The sequence below is a fragment of the Bombus affinis genome, chromosome 9 (genome assembly GCF_024516045.1).
Source record: "Bombus affinis isolate iyBomAffi1 chromosome 9, iyBomAffi1.2, whole genome shotgun sequence".
NCBI lineage: Eukaryota > Metazoa > Arthropoda > Insecta > Hymenoptera > Apidae > Bombus > Bombus affinis.
In genome coordinates this window covers 6,149,574-6,169,955 of record NC_066352.1, presented here as the reverse complement: position 1 = coordinate 6,169,955, position 20,382 = coordinate 6,149,574, and the positions used below count along the sequence as shown (strand labels likewise).

General features: G+C 34.8%; 1 protein-coding gene and 1 long non-coding RNA gene across 3 annotated transcripts in view; one reads left to right on the top strand and one right to left on the bottom strand.

Moving 5' to 3' along the window:
- The window catches only part of LOC126920759 (uncharacterized), a 212,134-nt gene extending 193,057 nt beyond the window's left edge, over positions 1 to 19,077 (top strand). Inside the window, exon 6 of the mRNA XM_050731512.1 lies at positions 9,752 to 19,077. Coding sequence (XP_050587469.1) covers positions 9,752 to 9,837 — 86 coding nt within the window. The 3' untranslated portion in view covers positions 9,838 to 19,077. The remainder of the gene's footprint in view (positions 1 to 9,751) is intronic.
- Positions 1 to 20,382, bottom strand: part of LOC126920766 (uncharacterized) — a 123,665-nt gene that overhangs the window by 71,010 nt on the left and 32,273 nt on the right. The window lies entirely within an intron of this gene.

Here is a 20,382-nt window from a genome sequence, read left to right as displayed (position 1 = left end):
TATAGACTTAGGAGTACCCTTCGTAACCTATCGCATGAGGATAAGATATCCGAAGTTATTGAACCACCCTATAAATATAACAAGAACTATATTTTGTTAATTTTTGACGAAAATAGCCATTGAAATATACGCCCGAAATTAGCTAATCATCATTGTGTTAAGTTAGAATCTTTACTTGAAATTGATAAACTGTATGCTAGATATATAAGTGATAGTTGATTGAAATTTATTATTATTTAGAGGATGAATATTTGAAAATGTTATTTTTTAGATATTGGCGCTGTTTAGCATTAGATGTGTATCACTTTAATCCATTGACTGCTACAGAATCATGCTGTTTCGGAATAGACAATCAGCTATGCAGCGGTAAACCAGAGTTATTTGGGATAGGCAATCAACTATGCAGTGGTGAACCGAGATATCTCACGTGATGCGAAGGGAAAGTACGTATATGGGTCAACAGTTGCAGGATACCGCGTTATTGTGACCAGTGTATTGCAGAAAATCCGGAATTGTTGGAGTATCGGCACATCAAACATTTTAGTAACCGTATTATGCTCGAAAAAATTCTACATATGTAAAAATTGTTATGTCACGTTTGCAATGATACCAATTACTATTGGTAACAATCATATTGTATTATTCCTAATATGTTTCAAATATACTATAACGTTTTCAAATGAGGTTTCATGAAATACATTGGTACATTTATATGACACACTTGAATTTTTTGAAATACTAATGACAAAAATACTGCATTACGTTAATTTATTTTTTTTTCTCTTTATCTTTCACGGAATAAAATTTAATTATACAAATTATACAATACAATAAAATGTAATTATACAATCTTTTACACTGACTTTTAAAATATAACAAGGAGACGATGATTTTTCTAGAATTTTCCAGGATTTATACGTGCGTTCCCATTCATCTCATATTTCGTGAATATTTTAATGGTATTCGTTACTATGTTACACTATTCTACATGAACTCGCATAGTTTGCGCCATATGAAGCGGCGTTTAGATTTTAATTGCGAGTACTTGATTCATATATGAATGGTTTTGTGTACAAGATGTTTTACATGAACGCGATCATAGCTCAATAGTTGAAAATAGAAATATATAACATATAAATGAAAGTTAACTAAGTTAAATACTACTAGTTGCATTCGCGTCAAAGATATTTCTATCAATTTATAAGACTTAATCTAATCTGACTTATAATTTGAGAATTAACGAATTGGAAAATAGAGAGATGCTTATCAAGCGTCAAAATAGTTCTACAAGATTTGACCATAAGAAACACCAATTTTGTTACTGTATATTTGCTTCTAAAAATTAATTTACCTATCGTACCTATGGCGATTCTACAGAATAAAGTCCTTGTGAATAAATTTATCTATAATTTAACAATTCAATTAGGACCTTATCTAAAGTAAACAACTGTCCAGCAAAAACCAGATAATCGCTATATCCTCTATGTAGCTCTCTTTCCTACTCCAAAAACTAAAATAAACTTAAATAAAAGAAGTCTATCTCAAACTCAAGAACCACATATCGATCTTAAAGAAACACAAACTTAATTCGATCGAAATTAAATTACTATAACAAGAAACGAAGTCATCATTGGACAGCAATCTAACAATTTGCTATGTTACATCGATATCGTCGTTTCTTGCAACTTTTCTTTATCTCATAAAAAAATCCAGCCAGCGTACAAGAAGTTCACAACCAACAACAGTGGAACTCTCTTCGAGTTTCCTATATATATATTCTCTTTTCCAATAGAACCGTGGCCACGTAAGATTCAGGCTCGTTGAGAAACTTGTCCCGTAGAAGATGCCGACTGTCGAGTTCTTGGCGTGGTCGTTTCGAAAGTTCGCCTCACCGTGTGGTCCTCCTCTCTCTTGACCCCTATAAAATCACTATCCCTCCTTGTCGGCTAAGCTTTCTGTCTCACTCGTGAACCCTAACCCTCGAGTCGCCAAGTCTTCATTCCACTGGCTTCGCGAATCTTTTCCGGAATCCCCGGACGCTGATCTCACGTGTACGACGATCAACTAAAAGGGGAAAAAAGCTTGAACATCTTTAGATCTCTCTTTATAGACCCTGAAGATTGCGCGATAAATCGTTAATGGTTTTCAACCGGTCGATTACATGCGTACGTGAGCCATTTTTTGCTCTGTAATTCTCTCTATTTACAGTCCTTCCGATTCCTAATATCGCGATTCTTTCACTTTTTTCCTCTTTTGGGAAGAAGAGGATTTTTATATGTGATACATGCGAGTGAATGAAAAATATTCGTCGATTGATTTATAACGCATAATTGAGCTTCAAATAAATAAAATACATTGGTTGCGATAAACAGAGAAATTGGTCAAGGTGGAATGAATTTGATTTTCCAGACGAATAAAATATAGAAAAATTCGAATTCAAATTTACAAGAATTAAAAATATTTGTTCTGTCAAATCTCTGTAAATCTCTTCGATCGTACCCACCATCGTATTTACTGCACTATAATGTAAAAATAAAAATCATTAAAAATACAACGTACTTATAGGTACAAAAAGGAATTGAAACTTGAACCAAAAACAAGCGAGAACTGAAAAAACAATTCGAAAGTGGAAATAAAATTTATTCTACTAAACAAAACAATCAACACTTTTACATACTCCTTTCCACTATTAAATATAACAAAACAATTAAAATGAGCAAAAACGCGATATGCGTAGTATCATAAGAGTAAAGCTTTTTACCTTCGTTCGAATGGCAAATGGTCTCTGAAAAGAGCGACGAGTATCACGATAACGTGCTTCAGGAACGCATGCTTATTTCAAGGGTTTGTGATAAGTTTATTCAACATACAGAGGCACTCGACGAGTGGCGTTCGCTATCAGACTTTGAATACTTGATTATTCAAGCCATTTTGCAGCCATATACATTTCGCAAATGAAGCAAAGGAAGCTCACGAAAGAATAATCTGTCTGTTAATTCCTGTTGTAAAATATCAATCCATTTTCACAGGGAATTTTAATTCTCAGTATTATAATGAAAATTATTATATCTCTTATTTTCATCTATTTTGTATAAATGAAATCGTCAATCAAAGTCAGGGTAAAAATAATAAAAATAGATAATAAAAATTGCAAAAGTTCGGACAGTTTGTGCTCTTCTACGTTGTTATAATAAGCTGTATTTCATTAACGTGTCTTCGAGTAAACAAAATCGGTAGCCATAGTACTCATAACGACCAAACGCTCTCCGATCGACAAACAATCGTGCAACGACAATATCGGCTACGTTCGCTTATCTGGAGAATTGCTTCGCGCTATGTAACAACGGCCATCGAGAAGCAACCGCAGACAGATACGGAAATATCCTAGTGCAAGGTATCGTAGATACGTGTCTAAATGCTCGTGTCAGTCCACTTACAAGCCGTAGGCTGAGAACGCTATCGCGTGATTGATCGGCGATGCTTAGCGTCCGTGATTATCGGAAGTGTCTCCACGTCGATTATTTTGACCGATGAGTCAGGGGATATCGAAAGGAATCACTTTTAGGGGTTACTCGAACGTGAAGGAATCCTCGGCCCGGTCAAACTGAAGAAAAATCTATATAGGGATTCCCTCGTTCGGCCACGTCGCTCGAGTAATTGAGGCATTTCTCTTTTCCTCGAGATCGATCTTTTATTAGCTTGATGCGCTCGTGATTGATCGAACGAAGGATGGGTTTCTCCGTGCAGGTACTGAGGATGTGTAAATTCGCGATATATCGATTTCATAGATTGTAATTATCAACACGATTTATCGATTCATGTTACGTTGACTGATGTCCCTGGATCTAACGATCGCAAGTTTATATCCTGGATGCGTTTTGATTGGCGAAAGTTTGATAGAAGATGAACGACTCTCGTAGGGAATCGTGAAAGGTAATTTGTATCCGTGTACTTAAGTAGCAATTTCTGGGCATATATTTGATATTTAATATTTGTAGATTATTGGACAATAATATTTGATATTTGGAAAATATCTCAAAATTGAGATAAATAATACTGAACCAGACATTGTACATATAGTTGACAATAAACCAAATTTTCTGTGTCAAAACCATCAACATCTCTGCGAATACTTAGACTGAATTTTTATCGTGTATCATCATTGAAGCGCTATAAATAATCGTAATTTTTTAATTCGCATTTCAACAAAAATATGTCCTACAAATTCCATATATCGTGCATAAAGAATAATGCAACGCAATTTCAGCAAAGTCATAGACATTTCCCAATTTCTATCCATCATAAAGGAATCTAAAAGGTTTTATTAAAACGGAACCGTCGATATTCGGTGCTGTTCAAACGAAATAACAGGAAGGCTTATACAAAAGGAAAAGCGCAGAGTGAATACGAAATAAGACAACGCGCATTTGGCGCTACGATGGTTCCATAGCAGCGTGTAAAATTGCAGACCCGGTTCATTCTGAGAATCTCATTCCAGCCTTAATCCCACGTAATTTGCAAAGTTATACCTTCATTGCAACCGTCTAAAGCCACCTTTTTTCTTAACTATCTATATCTCGCGAGATTTCCACCCGCTTCTCTGAGAGGTGTACGAACAGGGAAGCTTGCGTACAATACACGCGAACGTGTACGCGATAGCAACAACCCTTTAGTCCTTTACCCCATATACTTTAAGTAAATCGTTTCTGTAAAACTTTCGAGGACTCGTGTCACGAACTTTAGAATGCCGGGTCATGAAGTTGTCTAGAGAGTTTTTATATCAAGAACTCTCCCGGATTTCCCTGCAACTTAAGCTTCGTGCACTTCTCAAAACGCACGGTCACTTGAATTCCACTGAAAAGCTCTTACCGGAAACCCATAGAGCAATCTTGCAAGCTGCTTTCACATGTACATTGCATTTTTATACGTTACCCCGGCAATTTCACCGACTACCCTTGAAAATTTTTCTTGCACGCTCGACGCGGCCGGAAATATTCCACCTCCGATATCGAGCTGCGTAAACAGGTGAAATTTTCTACTTAAAAACTTGTAGATAAGATAGACCCGTTTGGGTGAAAATTTGATCGATATTTATAATTATTTTTGTTATTAATGTAACAGAATGTTTAAAATATACGGGATACGTTATCCTTTTTTCTACTATTTTCTTATTTTAGAAGTTTCATTTAGAAGAAGAATGTGAAATTTTAACTAACAATGTGTTATATTTCCGGAAACGAACACTTTAAACCCTTGGAGCTCTTCATAATAGTGGAATAATTTATTTTTATATACTGTTCAAAAGCTTAAAATGAAAGTCCATGCATGACATGTAAATTTTTAACACTCACAGAAATGTAAAATTCATTATTTCATTGCATTAACATCTACACGTACGGATATATTCAAAGCATGGTACAGTATACTGCCGTTAAAAGGAAAGAGGAAAACCTGTAATTTTTGCTTATACTTGAACGCACTACTTTTATTTCTTAATGGTTTTTTTTTATCATACAATGCAAAGATACGTAATTTCGAGTAATTTAGCTCAGAAGCAGAATTCGATACTACTGATTAACATTTTTAAAAATTATTAATTAAAAAATTAATATTTTTATTAACGTCGTGTTGTAAAATATTTTTTTGCATTATTTATGTAACTTATTTAGTATTCTGACACACTATATGTCGATTGTTTACGCTTTTTAATATAACATCTTCTGCTTCGATTACCTACGAATGAATAGCTTTCAGAATTTAATTAAATTTACTAGCATTTAGAGTTTCTGGCCACTCCTTAATAGGATTATGAATTCATGAAAAGGACAGACGTAAGACCAGAATTTAAGATTATAGGCGGATTTCCTAAATTAAACGTCAGTGTTACGTCCTCGCCTAATTTCCCTACATGTTCCTGTGTAGCAAGTTTCTACAAAACATATACAAAATTTGGAAAATTAGTTTAAAAATACTCGTTAGCGTTTCGATGTTACACACCTACATACTCAACCCATCAGCCACTTTTTAAGGGAAGAAATTTAAATTTAGATGGCATGTTGCGTTAACTATTGTGGAAGAAAGAGTATTTTTAAAGACTTTCGTACAAATTATAACTTCTGTAATCTTGAAACTTTCGCAACCTGAGAAAATTTTCATATTTTACAAACTTCAGCGAAATTTATAATATTCCCAAATTTCGCAGCAAATATTGATATTTCTTTCGCGTTTTAAAAATAATGGCAAGCTTGGGAATGATTCGCTCGACTGTTTATGAAACAAATTTTATGTATATAATTTCCTCATAAATCGTTAAAGCAGTAAACGTGTATAAGCGGTAACATCAATTATTTAACAAACGTATGCATATGTATTCGTTAATTAAGAGTTGCTGATACGCATGAAATCTTGAAAGACTAATCTCCCAATTTATTCCTGAAAATCACATTCATATATGTGATATTTATATAGGATAGAACACGGATAGCGGATTTCAATCACTTTGAAATATGTTGTCAAGGTTAATTTCCTGACTCTTGTGTACACTCGTTCATAAATACTAGAACACCTGGTGATCTCATACAAAGCATGGTAACTGAACTAGATTATCGCATAAACGATTAATCGATCAAGATTTTGCATTCATGCAACGATTCATTATAGTGGTTCGTTATAATCTAAGTTACTCCTTCATTCATTATAGTTTAAGACATCTATTCATTCATTAAGATTACCGTTCATTATAATTTAAGGTTTCACACGAGGCATTAAATTTTTAAACCGTTATCAATTTCTTAATGACACTTCTAACTTTCAGAGTGTTACAATGCATGTAACCAAGAGTATATATTTGATTCTACACTTGAATATCGATTAACATATTCATTTTTGACGCATATTGCGTTTTAAAGAGGAGAGGTTTTAAAATTCAATATATTTCTCAACCAATTCCACATGAAATCTGCTTTTCATTTGATTTCGGGATTAAATATGAGTTTGTATCACTTTCTCGGACATTTACAGAATATTAATAACTTTAGTTATATATGCAGATCAATATTAATAAGATTAAACTAACATAACAACTGAACTAATATTATTCTTTCCTTTTACAAAACATAGTGGATTTCATATCTATTTTTATTATTCATTACATTATTCACAGATTACTTCATATCTATATCATATCTAATTATTTTTTTTCTTCAACTACTCTATATTAAAGTACATTTTTTAAGCCAGAAAATTAAACAAAAAGATTCATCATATTCTTCTCGCGTGATCCTCATTTACTTCTATCTTTTTAAGTCTTTCGTTGAAATACACAGAAAGAAGAACGCAATAATCGCATTAGTAGCATTGCTCAAAGGAATAAAAACGACGCACCATATGCGTCGGTCTTAGTATTAACAATGTAAAGACCTTGTTCGTAATTCGTTTCCTTATTAAACGCAATATATTTACGTTCGGATCGAGCACGTTTCTCGAATCCGTTCAAGTAACGTAAAAAGGTATCCATTAGGAAGAAGATTGATACGTTAAGAAAGAAAGCGGGTTAGCGTCTAATTCGAAAGCAGTCGAGCTCGTTCCTTTCGGGTCCCTTTCCCATCAAATCCCCGGCACCGACGTTACAGGAATTCGTTCGGCTTCTGCAGTCGCGGTAATTTCATTTCGTTCACACCGGCTCTATTCGCAGGCTGCCATCGTGTTCGTTGACTCGTACGTATTACTTCGTGGTCTACAGAATTGTTTTTACGAAATTGACTTTTCCCTCGGCCTTCGGGCACAAAGCGGCCAAGGAAAGAAAATCTATTGGCGTTCCGTTTAATGCTCGTCCTCCGCGACGCTTTCCACTTCGGCTACCACCGTTTATTACATTTCAATATTCCGATGTGGTTTAATCACATTACCGAACTTCGAACCGAGCAGAAATTTGTAGAAAATGCTTTTTGGATAATCTCCTGTAACCATTAGCATATGATAATGCAAACCAGCGCGAGCAACGGAAAAAAACGAGAAATGAAAAGGAGAAGAAAGGAGAACGCGAGCGTTAATGGTCTGATCTGATGAGGCTCTATGACAAACTCTGCATTACATACACAGATTCTCTTACACTTTAATGTACATTAGTGCTTTCACGTGATTATTCTCGATCGATCTATTGGCACATCTTTTAACAATAGCAAGTTTTATTTCGGTATGTTTAACTGGAACCTCGAATTCGTTATTTTAACTATCTTTACTTCTTGCTGAATTATTTCGTGACTGTTGAACTGAAAAATAATTTAGTATGTTCCATATTTTCGTCGTTATTGTGCATGCTAAATATAGTAGTTTAAGAAATTACGACCCAGATTCTTTTGCACAATAATTTATTGACTAATAATAGTGAACTGAGACAAGTAACAGGTTGTGGATTATAGACTTCAGATACTTTGATTTTAGCTTGTAATTTATAAAATTAGTTTGTATTTCGCAATTACTGGCAAAGAAATATTTATATAATATATATTATTAATCTTTTATTATTTTCTATTTTATTTTATTAATATTTATTTAATATTTGATATTTCATCACTATTTTCATTAATTTTTTATTATTATTGTATCATTAATCTTTTCAAACTATGACTAATGTCTATTTATTTATATATCATTAATATATATTTCTTAAGGTAATTATTTTGTCGTAGAAATTTATTCTACAATCGATTTAAGGGTAGTTTAGAATCAATATAGCAGTAGTTCAATGTACATAATCTGAGCTGTTCGTGAATACGCTTAAAGGAATTAGATATGGCAAGTTTGAAATGTCATCATCCTATGTGTCTCTCCATTGATCATTTCATCGTCAGCCTCTGATGATACCAGCGGAATGCCTAGTACATATTTGATTTTCGTATGCATCACACAGTAGTTCTATCGACATGAAAATCCACCAATTACCGTTTCTATCGACGAACGCAATATCTATTCATTAAGTTTCAAGCTTTTCCAATAGACACGCAGTACGGTCATACTACCAGCTTCTGCATTTGTCAGTTTCGATTCAGTATGACTCGTATCAAATCTATTTGTTAGAAATGGATTGTTCTATATAAATCATTGTACAAATTAATGAACAGAGGAAACGTTCAATTAAATTAAATCAAAATATTATAAATTGGTTTACGATATATCGCTGTCGTCTGTCTCTGAAGCTCCAAAATAATCTGTTTTTAGTTTTAAATTAATATTATCATAAAATTTCCCACGAATAGATTACATAACAAATAGTATAAAACGAAACATATAACGTAACGCGGAAGATTCGCGTAAAGGTTTATACAACCTACGCTATTTTCAAAAAATGAATGGGAACAATACATAAAGGTCTGTAGTGACATTTTGATCAAAGTTGAATTAACAGTAAAGTACGGTTTTACATTCGCTGTGGATGGTTTTAGTGTGTGCAGATTGCATACATTTCATCAGAAGATAATGTTGAACGCAATAAGCAGCACGCTAGATATTTGAAAGTTATGGAGTAGTATTTTAAAAATTTAATTTAAAAACCAAAATCCAAAATATGCGAAATGTATTTTAAACCCTTATTCGTTTCCGTTCAATTTCCCGAAATCTAAAAGGCCGTTCAGTCAACTCATCACACCCACAACAACCTGTTTAGATGACAAGTACACACAATAACCGCAAACCACGAGACAAGACAACATAATAACATTGCGCGTAACGTGCATGCGCATGTGTGTTCCAGTGACCTCCGAGAACGGAAGCGAAGCTCCTACGGCCATCTATTTGACGATGCTGATGCTGTGTATGCTCCAGCTGTTCCTGAGATAGTCACGATACGCCTGAGGCCACGGAAAGGGAGTCCATGGGCGCCGCACCATAAACAGCGCACTAGTCAAAAGGAGGAGCAGAAGGAAAGGGAAAGACAGCAGTTTAAGGGCTGACCGAATCGGTGGCGGGAAACCAAATAATAATATTGTTGAATCGGCATTGGTATCACGTGTTTTTTAGCGTATTCGGTTCGGTTTCGTTCAAAGAGGAATCGAATACCATCGCTTTCATTGTTACATTTTACGTCGTATGTCCCCGATTAAAAATCGTTCATCGAGATCGTGACGATGCAGGACACTACACGGTTTATTGATACGCTTATCTCGACTTATTGGATAATACCATCGCGATTTATTCGAGAACGACGCGACGTCGTGAACCGGTTCTCGATTCGAAGTATCATAGAGAAGGGCTGATATTCAATTTAATAGCACAGAATGAGATCAGTAATTTTCAGTTTTCAATGTATCGATACTATTTTTTTTTTTTTTTTTTTTTATCGATATTATCGATGTATCGATATTAGAATTACATCAGCGATTTACTGATAAGCACCATTTTGTAAAGAAAAGTATGATATATAGAATCTAGTATCGAAAAAGCGATAGGAGTTTATGAGAATTTTATTATCATTTGATGAAAGTGAAAATAATATTAGAAGAAGTTATTGGATACATAAAAGTCTGCAATTAAAATCAGTTTAGTCCTGAACTGCAGATATCCATATTTTTGTCATTCATAAATTCCTCGTTAGATTATAATCATGAAATAAAAATTCAGAATTTTAAAGATCAGTAGTTTGTACAGTCAAAGCTCCATTTATCCCAGCTCATTAGGCAACATCATAATTGATATAATATTTCCCATTTATAATTTGTCGTTCCTATAATAATAATTCATTTTTCCACCAATTCTCACTAGTTATAGTTTCGTTCGAATAAATGAAACCGCTATACCTTTATAGTTAAGGATTACATTTAACGTATATATAATATGAATATAAGTACATCAAGATTAGTCTAATATCACATACCGTGCTATTAAATGGACAACAGCCTTAACACACGCAGCACGAGCTCCTCGTAATGAAAAGACAGTTATAATGTAATTCGTGTTCGATCGACAAATGCTCAAACAAATTCTGCGTCCGACAAGTAACGAACAACCAATTGATCGTTCGAGGACAAGGTCGAGAGTGGCTTTGAAGTGAAAATCTTTTGCTTGCGTATCGCGTTTCCGCTTCAAAGGATCCCTGTCACAGATATTCTATTCCGGTTTCCATCACGAACGTTGCAAAAAGAACACGTAATTGACGACGAGACATAGACAGCCTGATTGGCAAAATATAAGGTTCCAAACAAGGTATAGTGGTACAGGAAAATATTTGAACATTTATAGAAACCTTTCATAAATATGCTGTATGCATTGTGTAAAACGATTTGAAATTTCATTAGCACTATATTGAGACACGAATGTCATTATTATAGCGAGTATGAAACCAATTTACAAAATATATGTAGAAGTTATAATACATTTGCTATAAACATATATTTAGTTAAAAATTAGTATATAGCATGAATAGTCACCTTCGACACGTAATAAGTGTTAAAGATGATAAATAGATATCGAAGCTTGTTAATAAAATGGATAATTGACTACTTAAATACTTTTGTGGGCTTCGCAAAACATATATTTACACTAATTATCTTGTATCTTCTATGTAAATCTTTTCATTTGTTCCCAACTTTTCCAATATAATTATGACAACCGTACCTCACTATAGCACTAATAAAATTTCGAAAGGTTTCGTACGACACACATAATTCACGTAATTTTCATAATTCACACGTATTCATAAAAGGATTCTACAATTTATCGAATACTTTTATGAACTACTGTAGAAATGGTGTTCAAGCACTACATCATCCTATTTCGTCCTTCGATGAGGGAGGACAGACACGATCGAATGTCCTGCCATTATTCTACCTAAAGATGCGTGTCATGCCGCGCTCTACGTCATTCTATCGTGTTTATTGAACCATTGTCCGTAGACCAGGTGAAGGGCCGGAGATGGATGCTATGATTTTGATGCGAAGGGACTAGTCAAGTGGCGCTCGCCAGACTCCTAACTTTTCCTTTCCCTCTTCTCTCTTGCGTGTCCCACGTAGCACAGAAAAATACCACCTACCTTCGTTTCACGTCGTAACCATGCTTCCATGCGAAAATATTCGCGGTACAAGGTATTCACGAGATGAACACGCGCGTACAATAACACACATGTTTGTTGATATCGTGCAATGTGTGTATGTGTGTGAGAGAGAGAGGTATTTTGGGAAATGTGTAATAATCGAGGTTAATTGATGTGGTACAGGGAGCTAGGTCTTAGTTTGATTTATTTCTGGGAATATTTTATGTGATGTTATTGATTTGTTATATGGATTGATTGAAAATTGCATTTTGGATACATTGAAGAAGGTTTGTGTTAATTGTTTTACAGTTTTTAATAGTACTTTATATTTAAATACTTTGATTTCTCGATGAATTGTGAGAATAAAATTTCATGCTATACGATTAAAGGGATCTGTTACAAATGTTATAAGAGACAATTACAAATATTATACAGATGTGTTAGGAATAGCCGGCGATAAGTACCTCAGAACTACAAATTTTTAAATACAACATAAAAATTATTAATAAAAGATGTTAAAGTGATTGAAATTATTTCATGCTTCTATAAATGGAAATACGTTTTGTTTAAGAAGAATACAGGATTCTCTTCTGCGTCTGATATCTAGTGTTGATTTTACATTTTCGCTTTTGGATAGCGAAATGTAGGGGAAATATATATTTGTTTATAGAAGGCCTATCATTCTTCATAAACTAAAATTTTGTTACGTTCAAAATATCTTCTCCTTTGATCTTTCTAGTATCTTTTAATCGCTAATTTTAATATTAATATTCAGTATTTTAAGGGGAAATTATATTTCGTTAAAAAAAACATCATTTTCTAAGTTCATTAGTATAATATTTCTTCCTACCAAACAGTATATATTTACGTCTATTTCCAATTTTTGCCTTCAAAAAAATTTCCAATCAATCTATATATCGTTATTGTCAAGCGCGAAATAAAGCGATTTTTACAAATACTGTAAGATCTCACTAATATTTGCAATTTATGCTATAAATATTTCTTCAATTTTAACAGGGAAGCGAATATACCAAATGATAAAGTTACTTAAAATCCTGTATAATACTAGATATAGAACATAGAAACTAACGAACAAAAGATAATTAAACGAAACAAAAGCGTAATTATAAATCACATTGAAAGTTGCGCCAAGTATCGCGTAATGGTTATACTAAACGAAGAATTGTTACAATATGGAATGGACCGTGAGACAAGGTTTGAAAAGTATCCCAAAAAGCGCAATATTTTTTTATATACCTTTCGGTGCGTTAGCTCGAAAATTTTCCGCTTGCCAACATATAAGTTGTATCAACAATCAAGAGCTTTCGTTTCATGCAAAATGTTTCGCAGAATACGGAAATTCGAAAATATAGTGACTCTCGAAAATATTTGAACATCTATTATGGAAAACTTTATGGGTATAAAACATTTTGATATTTCATTAGCACAATAATGAGACGCGATTGCTATGATTATATTACTAAACTTTGAAACCGATCTGAAAATGTATATAGAAGTTACAAGATATTTATTACGAACATATATTCAATAAAAAAAATTAGCATACAGCATGAATAGCTATCTCGAACATACAATAAGTAACAATAAAAGATAGTCCCATTGAGTATCAAGACTTGTTAATATAATGTGAACAAATGACTGTTTAAACACTTTAGTGACGTCTGCTAATGAAATTTTAAAATGTTTCGTGTAACGCATATAGAATATTCATAGATGTCTACAAGTATTTCAATAGTTTTCGAGTCACCGTATCTGGTTAAGAGGCGTCGGATCGATAGTTTGATTGTAGAAAAGGAAGCGGAATTTCAAGGCTGAAGTAGAGACACAACCCCCTCCCACATGTCTCCTTTTTATTAAAGAAAGTCTAAAATCGCTGAAGGATTCCATGCGTCTGTAAAGCGTCCACGTGCCGCGTGTTTCTCCAGCTTGCGGATAGGAAAATCGTTCGTGTTATTCCATAGACATAGAAAACGCTCCTTTTTACCTACGTGCATATGTAACCAGGCCGGATCTTCGACAAACTTCACCAAGCATTTACGCGGGATGTTGATGTAAAAAGGAGAACCGGTATACACAAGGATAAGGCGAAAGAGAGTTTTATTCTTCGAGAGCAAGTGTATCGACAACAGCCAAAGCTACGCGTATGTAGTGTCAAGCAAGATGAATTGACGTTAAGCATGTAAATTCTCAACTGTATATAAAGCATTGGAAGAATGTAGCGCGGTCGACAAAGGTATCGTGAAAATTGATGACAGGGGTACGCGTCAAAATTTTTCATAGGGAAAATATACTTGCGTTTTCTTAGAAATTTCTATAGATGATCACGGGCATATGTATTTTAATAACTTTTGGAAATTTTTGGTTCGAAAGTCGCAGAGGAATATGTGTAATTGTATACTGTGTTTCGTAAGTATAAAATCATCTAAAGACCTTCAACTTTTATATCGTCCTCTAGTGGTAACGTCATAAGGTAACAAAATTTACTACGTTTGAAATCGTACTGAAAAATAATGTAATCTTTTCTCCAGGGAAAGCTACATTACGTCTCTCTGTAGAGGAAAATGATTATTTCACTGGAAAACTAGGTTATTCTCGTTTCATAAGTATAGAACCAAAAAAAAGAAAAAAAAAATATTGAAGTCAAGATACCAGACACATAAAATGAAATTGTAACATTGTTAGTAAGTATGGATACCTCTCCATATCCAATAAGTGTTATCGTTCGATTTTGAACACTTCTTATCAGATCTTGTTGTATTGTACCTTATGCTTTATACACATATAGAAATCGAAGATTTAGCAACACTGAAATGGTTTTATAACTCATTCGTTATGAGTCACAGTATAGATTGAGCATCTATTTTTTAGCGACTTGTATAGCGAAAAATTTACTTATTTCGCTTGTTTTATCAGGAGAAAAAGGTTAGTCGCCGGATAGAGCGGATTGCGAGTGAAATACATCGGATAAAATGATCCTTTTTATATTAACCGACAACGCGGCGTTGTGCTTACACCGAGCGCCATTTCATAAATTCTGTTCTCGTTTGTACACAATTGTATCTTTCGTCTACCGGCCGTATCCCCGGTACCGGTCGGGGGTTACAAACGTACACGACTCTGTATAGGGTTTCCGGTAGATCCCAGCGTAAACTTAACTGGTAGATATTTTTCCGTGTGCAAGAACACGGTTGAAAAAAAGTGAAGAATAAATTTTTGTAAGTGTACATGCGGCTTTCGAAAGAGATGACGGCGAACGCGAAGCAACTATGGATTTAACGGAAACAATGGATAAAATTTGTAGAATAGATATACCAGAAAAATACTCTGATGTACGTTCAGCTTACGAAGAAGTAATGCTACAATGTTGTAACGAATAGCTGCCATGTTACATATTTGAAACGAAAAGTGAAACTTTACATTGTAAAATTTCGTTGGAAATATCATTTATACTGAACAAAAAAAAAAAAAAAAAAAAAAAAAAGAGGGGAGAAAAATCAAATACTCGCGTTTGACATTCAACCAACGTCTTAAAATACCAAAGAGATATTTGTTTTTGCATTTTTATTACGTAAAACGCGTTATTTTTCTTTTTTCTTTTTTTTAGCATAAAGAATTACTTTAACATGGTTGTATGTATTATAAGGAAGAAAGATCCAACGGTTTCGATTAAAACTGCCATTATTCATAACCTGAATGATATATTTCCAGTGAGAAAGTTAACGCATTTCGTGTTGTATCTATTATTTCCGAAATTTGCTTAATCGTCGATGAAACTTCCTGTATTTCCATTTAAAAGATCTAGAAAAATTTCCAGAATTGAAGAAGTATTTAATATTGATATAAAAAAGATGTACTTTTATCGAAATCGGCGATTAAGTGACAATACAAGAGAAACGCGAAATGCGTTGACTTCGCTCAACAACCATTGTTACAAGTAATAACTCCCTATATAAATACACTACTGCTCGAATGTATTCGGACACTTGCTTATTTTTAACACGACGTTTTATGTAATTAAATTACAGATCAAAAGAGCAGTTGATTTTATCTATTATGTTATTATTGTGACAGCTATCTTAGAACATTATGAAACGATAAAATTGTAAATTTGTCGTAAATTGTACATTTGTAAAGACTAATATGCGACAACAGAATTGGTATCTGTAAGTATCAAACTTTATAGACCGCTTTCGTTATTTGAGATGTTCTTTATCTTTAAGTTGTTTAGTTATTAAGCTATAGACCGTATAAAAGAGGTTCTTAATTCACATGGTAATATTTAAAATTGGATATATCGATGAATTGCATATTTAATTTGAATAAACTGTTGCTAAATTTTTAAATAAATAATTTAAATCTACACGATCTTTCTACTAATTCCATAAAATGGTAATAAACATGCCTCTGGCCACTAATTCTAATTTATTCATGCAACTAACACTTACTGTTAGCTATACATTTATTTTCTAATTTCAGTTGCCACAAATCGTCGAAGTATCCAGATACTAACAAGCAGTAGTGTACGTCGTATTATCCCTTTTAAACCTGCGTATCTGCCAGAGCAAATTTATTTGACGTTTGTTGCTCGTTCCCTAAGGAGGGATTTACATGTTACCGATTACGATGGCGATTCAGCGGACGCCCGGTATAAAATTGATCCCAAGGAGTAGAGCCGTCCGCAGGCGAAGGGGCCACAATTAACTCAAGCCAGGATCTCTGTACCCTCTAGACATGTCGAAGCTGCCAAACTTGCGGAAGGAAGTACGACGTCTGCTGGGCCAAAGTTTGCAGGACGAATACCGTGCAGGTACACCACCTTTAGGATATTGTGTACTCTCCGGAGCTGCCTCGGATGATTGTGTCCTCTGCAATTGTACGTATATACCGCTATTAGTCGGTCAACGTGTATACGTGCATCTGTTTCTATGAACCAGAATGGCTTCCATCCCACACACAAACACGACAAAGGAAACGACCTTTCAGTTACCTGAAACGTCGTCGCCGTAACAATTACCACTGCTGCCTCTCTGTGTCTTCTCTCTTCGCCACATCCACTATTTTCCACCGTGCCACATCCTCTCTTCGCTCGGTCCACTTCTCTCTCACAGCTCTTGCTCAATGCGCTCTTCTTTCCTACGTCACTTTAACCATCTGTCTTTCCACGTTCCGTTTCTCTTAGTTCTGCTCCTTTTTGCTACTTTCTCTATTCTCCTCTGGCCTCTCACGTCTCTTCCTGTTTGTCTTCTCCGCAGCTGCGGAGAGCAACACAGGTGGCACCACTACCGAAAGTAGCACCAGGAGTTGGCGGCGTGAAGCGACTTCGTCTGGGTGACTGGTGCAAAATAAACTTTGTTTCGGGCTCCGCTTAATATCCCTCCAGCCATCAAATACTGTTACGCGAGAACACCAGCCCGTATACTCATTCCCCAGAAATCCTCTTCTTTGTCCGCCACTTCGGCCACAGCGGAGAAGGAAAACCGCGAACCTGTCTCCTCTATCCGCGTTTCGGTCTCGTTATGAACATCTTCAATGACGCCGGCTGATACATTTAGTTTGCGTGTCCTGAATTAGATACGCAACTCTGCTCTCTCTTCAGTGAGATGATGCATCGCTGCGTTTCGCCACGTTCAACAGCGAGAACTTTCTAACGCGCGGCAATAACTCTCTTGCTGAGAGCCTCTTTCTCGCCTCGACGCCCTAAACTCGTACTTTTTCTCAGAACTGATACCAGGTTTCTAACTTCGAAATCGCGTGCTCGTCTAGGTAAATAGTACAGAGCATTTTATACGGTGCAATAAATGGCGAATGTAAATTTCGAGCTCGGCTAACAGGTACCCAACACACGAATTCTCAATGTGGTACGTGCGAGTTTGACGTTTAATTTATTACCATTGATTTCCTCAAGGATTGTTATCGTATTTGATGAAATAACGTAAATAATATAAAAACATACCGCCATTGCGATTGAACCATCGTATAGAGTGGCAATTTTTACTCGAATTATCATGTACCACAGTAATGGGCAAGCCTATTTAACAAATTTTTTGGATCATTTTATATAACTAACCCAGAAGATATTACAGAGAGACGAAGCTCATGTTCAATACGTGCGTTCTACACCAATGAAGCTGTAAAATCATCAAATATCTTCGAATCAGATCAAAAAACTGTCGCTCTAAATAAGAAAACCGACAAATTAACCGATTAATAAATTTTCTCCAAAGATTCGATCGGATGAAGTAGGAACTAGAGTAATTTGCCAATAATTTCAAGGAGGTTTCCATTCGGGGCGACGTAACGCGGAGCGAATCTCGAATTGGAGTTTCACAACGACGAAAACATCAGAAACGCATTCCGAACGAAGTTTTATACGGCAGTTGGAATTGTTTTCCGTGTTCAAGGACGCGTGCCATGAACATTATTTCGCGCAAAGCACCGCATTAGCCGGAAGAAAGACGATTGGCATTAGGTCGCGCGCGCGATCTTTGCTCCAGATGCCGATTCACTGAGACAGAGTAATGGACTTTAGCTACTTTATGCCTCGTTCTCAACGAGCGATCCTCCCGGAAACGACTCGAAAGATACTTCCGTCGCGGACGCAACGACTAACCCGCTGTGAATTGATACTACGCCGAGCGAACATTTGCTCAAGCTGTTTGTACGAGAGAAAGATCGTAGCGGAAAAGCTTCTCTCCGATTAGAAGCGCGCCTGGTTCTGTAATGGAAGATCGTGTGTGCACGTAGTAACATTGCAACCTAAGCCCTCTTAGTGGGCTGAAACGCAGACCGGCTCGCGAAGGATCTCATTAATCCTTCGAGGATACCTTTTTAAGCGTCGCGATTAATCCTTTCAATTGATGGCCGAGATTGACGAACAGCTAAAATAAAAAGAGAGTATTTTTATTTATGCGTTACGAACGAGAATCGTTCGATTCCCTGGACGAGATATTCGATATGAAATTATCAAATGTCAATAATCGTTTGTTGTTCGATGAATTTCGAAAGATTGAAATAAACGTATATACATTGTATGTTTGTCGATGATGAAATCCCTCTTTTTATGTGTACATTGTATTCTCATGTATCGGAGAAGACTGAGGGGTGAGTTTTTCTTTTATTTTAATTATATTACTTTGTAGCGGGAAGTACTGCTTGGCTAAGAACGTTTCTTATTGTAAAAATATGCTAAACGTCAGTGTTGGATAATATTTAATGCAATTAACGATTAACGATTGCAATTGGAATGTATGATTATTCATAGTGATTAACAAGTATAACAGGTATTTAATCGTCAATTGAACCAACGATTAATCACTTAATCATCAATTGAATTAACGGTTAACTATTAAAATTCTCTTTAACATGAAATTGATGTTTGGATCTGTGTGTGTAGTTAACTACGAGTTAGTATTCATTTAATACAATATACATTCGTATACATTGAATAGAACTTTGATTAAATTTGAATTAAAAAGCTATTGTACTATAAGAATCGACGATTGGCGATTGCTGATTAATAAATAACAACTAATTTCTTCAATGCTGATAATTCAATTAGATAAAAACATCTAATTGATCGATATCCAACACTGTTTGACGTCAATGTGTATTTATTTCATCCGGGTATATGATAGTATAAGATCCCAAAACAATTTTTATTCATTTTTTTATTGTAAGCTAGCTTTATCTCTTATTCAAATAAACACAATAGACCTTCATAAAATAGAAGAATAATTTCTTTCACGATATAACTACCATTACTTTGAAAGGGAAAGTATCGAGAATCAATGAATTAAATACATGTGATTATATAATGACAATGAAAGGCAAGCATTTAAGCACCGTTTATAGGTACCGTTCGTGCTGCAAAGTGAGAACAGAAAAGAATAAAGGAAGATTTAGTGATTCGTGGAAATCCAACATTCGCTGGGGAATTTCGAATATCAATCACCGTGTATTGTTTCAACTCTTATAGAAGAGCATCGTTTGCTTTCATTTCTCGAACGGCAGCAGTGGAATGTTACGAATTATCGGAGCTTTACTGTTCATGTACGGAAATCATCTTTTTTTAAAGTTGATTGCTTTCAGATATTGAATCCGAACAGATTCTTTCTTCATACACGAGCCGTGCAGAAATCAAATTGATCAATTCTATCAAGGTTAATCGTTTGATTTCTAAAAAATTGAACGTTAATTATGTACTTTGACACTGAAATTAGGAAATTTTCAGAAAACGGAATCAATCCTTTCGACATTTAAGCGAATAGAGAAAAAATTATATCGACTTCCCTCTTTCAGATTTTACCCTCCAAATTTTTAATTGGAAATAAGTGGAA